The sequence below is a fragment of the Trichosurus vulpecula genome, chromosome 2 (genome assembly GCF_011100635.1).
Source record: "Trichosurus vulpecula isolate mTriVul1 chromosome 2, mTriVul1.pri, whole genome shotgun sequence".
Lineage (NCBI taxonomy): Eukaryota > Metazoa > Chordata > Mammalia > Diprotodontia > Phalangeridae > Trichosurus > Trichosurus vulpecula.
Window position 1 is genome coordinate 452,648,742 of NC_050574.1, and position 4,730 is coordinate 452,653,471.

A 4,730-nucleotide genomic window follows, 5' to 3' on the forward strand; every position below is an offset into this window, starting at 1 on the left:
CTGTCTGTTCCTTATTTCTTATAGCACAATACTATTCCATTATATTCATATACCACAACTTGTTTAGCCATTCCCCAATTGATGGTCATCCCCTTGATTTCCAATTCTTTGCCACCACAAAAAGAGATGCTATAAACATTTTTGTACATATGGGTCCATTTCTCACTTGTATGATCTCTTTGGGATACAGCCCTAGAAATGGTATTGCTGGGTCAAAGGCTATGCACATTTTTATAGCCCTTTGGGCATAGTTCCAAATTGCGTTCCAGAATGGCTGGATTGGTTCACAACTCCACCAACACTGTAACAGTATTCTTATTTTTCTACATTTTCTCCAGCATTTATCATTTTCCTGTTTTGTTGAAACTTGAACTTTCTCAGTACTCCCTGCTCCTGGGATCCCTTCTTCCCTTTGCTTGGATGGGAGGGCAGTGTAGACCTCTTCCCAAATCCTCCATCTAAGGAGGGTACCCAGGGTAGCCATTTCCTCATTTCTCACCTAGCTACACTCCTCTGGATTTCATCATGGTCTGCCCTCCCACACAAGGTACCCTCTTCCCCCTCCCTCATTTTTAGCTTCTTTTATGTGTTCTGTTTCCTGTACATTGTGAACTCCTAAAGGGCAAGGGCTATCTTTGTAGACGACTATCATGGTAGATATTTTGCTGAGAAGAAGAAGAATCTAAGGGAGAGGAAAAATTAAAGAAGTGACATATGATTGTTGAAATGTTAGGAAAAAGAGAAAGTGCTAATGAGATGAGAAGAGTTCTTTAGAGAAGTTAGCCAGAGGAGCTATTAGAAAGAAAGACAAAGCCCTTCCGGACCTCCCCGCTGAGGGCGGGGCGCCTCTTCCTGCTTCCGGCTCGGGGCTCGCGCATCGCTCCTGCTCCGTGCGTCGCCTCGTCTCCTCGGCTCTTCCGTGGGCCCCGCAGCGTTCTCCCCGTGTGCGGGTGCTTTTTCTTCCATGGAATCTGTGTCGAAAGCGTTGAGTCAATTTCGTTTGGCCCTCATCCAGCTTCATGTGCCTTCTGTCAAGTCAGATAACCTGACTCGAGCTGGTGAGCTTGTCAAGAAGGCAGCAAGCCAAGGAGCCAAACTCATAACTCTTCCTGAGTGCTTTAATTCTCCCTATGGCACAAACTTCTTCCCTGAATATGCAGAGAAAATCCCCGGTGAATCCACAGAAAAGCTTTCTGATTTAGCCAAGGAATGCCAAGTTTATCTCATTGGAGGCTCCATTCCCGAAGAAGATGATGGAAAATTTTACAATACCTGTACAGTATTTGGTCCTGATGGAGCTCTCCTGACAAAGCACAGAAAGCTTCACTTGTTTGACATTGATGTTCCTGGACGGATTCGATTCCAAGAATCAGAAACGTTGAGTGCTGGTGACAGTCTCTCCATGTTTGAAACCCCTAACTGCAAAGTGGGCGTGGGGATTTGCTATGACATTCGCTTCGCTGAACTTGCACAAGTCTACTCTCAGAGAGGTTGTCAGCTGCTGGTATACCCCGGTGCTTTTAATTTGACCACTGGACCAGCACATTGGGAGCTGCTACAGCGAGGCCGTGCTGTAGACAACCAATTGTTTGTGGCCACCGCCTCCCCTGCCAGGGATGTAGATGCCCCATACGTTGCCTGGGGTCATAGCACCGTGGTGAGTCCTTGGGGAGAAATCCTGGCCCAAGCTGGCACCGATGAAACCATTGTGTATGCAAACATAGACCTTAAGAAGTTGGTTGAAGTTCGCCAGCAAATCCCTGTTCTCAGCCAGAAAAGGGGAGACCTCTATGCTGTGGAGTGGAAAAAGCCCTGAGGGGCCAGTATTGCTGAGGAGGGGTTTCCATGTCTGGATCTTTGAATTCTATCTGAATCTCCCTATGTTTTTTTTAAAAATTTCAACCTTTTTCTAGCAGTGAAGGGTAAAGAAACTAATGATAGACCAACACATTGAGTTTCTACTGAACATTTTTATTATTAGCCATTGGCTTTTGTAATGGAAGGAAAACCAATAACAAGTGAGAATAGAAAAGATCTTGCCATGCAGACATGGACCAGTCAAAATAGTTAGCAGAATGAAGTGTTAGATCCTGGTTAGGTGCAAAATTCACATAAAACCAAGGTGCTTATGGGCACCAAGATGACCACTCCATTTTATGGAGTTGGAAGTTGTTAAACCAGAAAATGGCTTTGTTATATTGTGTTTCCCCAGAAGTGCCTAAGATTTCAGACTGGCCAATGTGTGAAATTGTTTTGCTTGATTATACCTGTATGTTAAAAGGGAGAGCTCCTATTTATCCTGTGGCTGTGGGGGCTGGATGTTGAATTACTGCCTAATGATAGAGATGGGGAAAAAAAAAGAAGAGCATCAATAATACATTAAAAACAGACAAAAAAATAAGTTCAATAATACATTAAAAACAGACAAAAAAATAAGTTCAGAGGGAGATAGGGGCAGTTTTGTGGTGTTAAATTTAGTAAGTTCTTTTTTCGAACAAACTACAAAAGTTTTGTTTGTGTTAAGTACATAATAAAAATTATTTAAAAAAAAAAAAAGAAAGAAAGACAAAGTGTAAGGATCTCGTTCCCAGCAAGTATAGATACCTGGACTGATGAATGATATTTGTTTTTCTGCTATAGCTAAGTCAGTATTTTCTATGGTCATGGTACTCCCTAAGAACAAACAAACAAAAATAGAAGGGTATAAATGTGAAAAAATAAGGAGAAAGATCCAAGAGTTAGAGGAAAATCTTGACCCATGTAAAGGGAGATGGAAGGAAGAAGCCGACAGAGAAAAGTAAGAAAGACCACTGAACCCTTTAAGGTAAATAATACAGGGCCTTGTCTAGAAGAAGAGATAATTTGAGAGGGAAACTGTTGCTTATGATGTGGCTTCACAGATTCCATTAGGTGGAAGATTACCTAGTATTGGTTAGCAGAAGAAGAGGTGAGCAGCGGTGCTTGATGAAGCGCCGCTGAGAGGTATGAAGCAGCTATTTGTTGATCTGACAATAACAGTGGAAAGATCAACTGTCTTCCCAGGGCATGTATCCAGAGTGTGATGGAGAATCTCCAAAGACTTGTCAAACTTGATGACTACTACACACTTTTGGTGATTCATGTGGGTGCAAATGATGCTGCCAGAAACAATCTAGAAAGCGTAGATAAGGATTATGAAGTCTAAGGCAAGAAAGGTCTAACCCTGTCAGTCTTCTGCTCAAAAAAATTTAGCAACTCCATGTTGCCTCTAGGATAAAATACAAATTAGGTAGCCTGACATAGAAAGGCCTTTACAGTTTAAATTTCACCAGGTTTTCTAGACATTCCATAGCATTCCCTTTAACTTTGCCTTGCAGGTAAATTGACATACTTTGCTATTTCTTGAAATTGACTTTTCCCTCTATCACATCCATCTCTTTACACAGGATTTCCCCCATGCTAAGAATTCACTCCCCCCTGAATCCACTTTTTAGAATCCTTAGATTCCTTTAAGGTTCAACCCAGGTGAGAAGCATCAGCGAAAACTGAAGTCCTTGGTTATTAGTGCTCTCTCCCTCCTCAAATTGTTGTCTCTTTACTTATTTATGCCCCCTATAGCATGTAAGCTCCCTAAGAGCAAACTGTTTCACTTCTGTCTTTATGTCTCCAAGACACAGTATAGTTAGTTGCTTGATAAATGTTTATTTAATTGAAACTGAAGACTTTCATAATAATAATTACTTTCTTTAAAAATTATTTCATTAAATATTTCCCAATTGCATGTAAAAAATTAATGATCATTTAAAAAATTTTGAGTTCTAAATTTGCTCTTTCTCTCCTTGAGAAGGAAAGTAATTTGATACCAGTTATGCTTGTGAAGTCATGCAAAATGTTCCCATATTAGCCATGTTGCAAAAGAAAACACAAACAAAATAAAATAATAAAAATAAAGTAAAAAAGTATGCTTTACTCTGCATTCAGAGTTTGTCAGCTCTCTCTGAAAGTGGATAGCATTTTTCATCGTACTTCCTTTGGAATGGTCTTGGATCATTGTGTTGATTAGAATAGCTAAGTCATTTATAGTTGGTCATCTTTACAATATTGCTGTTGCTGTGTATAATGTTCTGCTAGTTCTGCTCACTTCACTTTCCATGAATTCATTTAAGTCTTCCCAGGCTTTTCTGAAATCCACCTGATAATCATTTCTCATAGCCCAATAGTATTCCATTACATTCACATATCACACCTTGTTCAGCCATTCCCCAACTGATGGGCATCCCCCCTCAGTTTCCAATTCTTTGCAACCACAAAAAGAGCTACTATAAATATTTTTGTTCACATAGTCCTTTTTCCTTTTATTTGATCTCTTTGGGATACAGACCCAGCAGTGGTATTGCTGGGTCAAAGAGTATGCACAGTTTTATAGCCCTTTGGGCATAGTTCCAAATTGTTCTCTAGAAAGGTTAAACTTGTTTACAACTCCACCTAACAGTACATTATAGTCCCAAATTTTCCACATTCCTTCCAGCACTTGTCATTTCCTTTTCTGTCATATTATCCAATCTGATAGGTATGAGATGGTATCTCAGAGTTGTTGAAATTTGCATTTCTCTAATCAATAGTAATTTAGAGCCTTTTTAACGTGATCGTCGATAGCTTTGATTTCTTCTTCTGAAAACTGTTCATATCCTGTGACCATTTCTCAATTATGGAATAGCTCTTATTTTCATACATTTGACTCAGATCCTTAT

At 40.1% G+C, this 4,730-nt stretch overlaps 1 protein-coding gene across 1 annotated transcript; it reads left to right on the forward strand.

The window, feature by feature from the left end:
• Window positions 1-902: 902 nt before the first annotated feature.
• Window positions 903-2,404, forward strand: LOC118835330 (omega-amidase NIT2-like). Its single transcript, XM_036742515.1, has one exon. The coding sequence runs from the start codon at window positions 965-967 to the stop codon at window positions 1,814-1,816; it is 852 nt and encodes a 283-aa protein (XP_036598410.1). The 5' UTR covers window positions 903-964; the 3' UTR covers window positions 1,817-2,404.
• The last annotated feature ends 2,326 nt before the right edge of the window (window positions 2,405-4,730 follow it).

Bases quoted from the DNA above. Each gene is read 5' to 3' on its own strand.
- LOC118835330 (XM_036742515.1), top strand. From the start codon at position 965: ATGGAATCTGTGTCGAAAGCGTTGAGTCAATTTCGTTTGGCCCTCATC.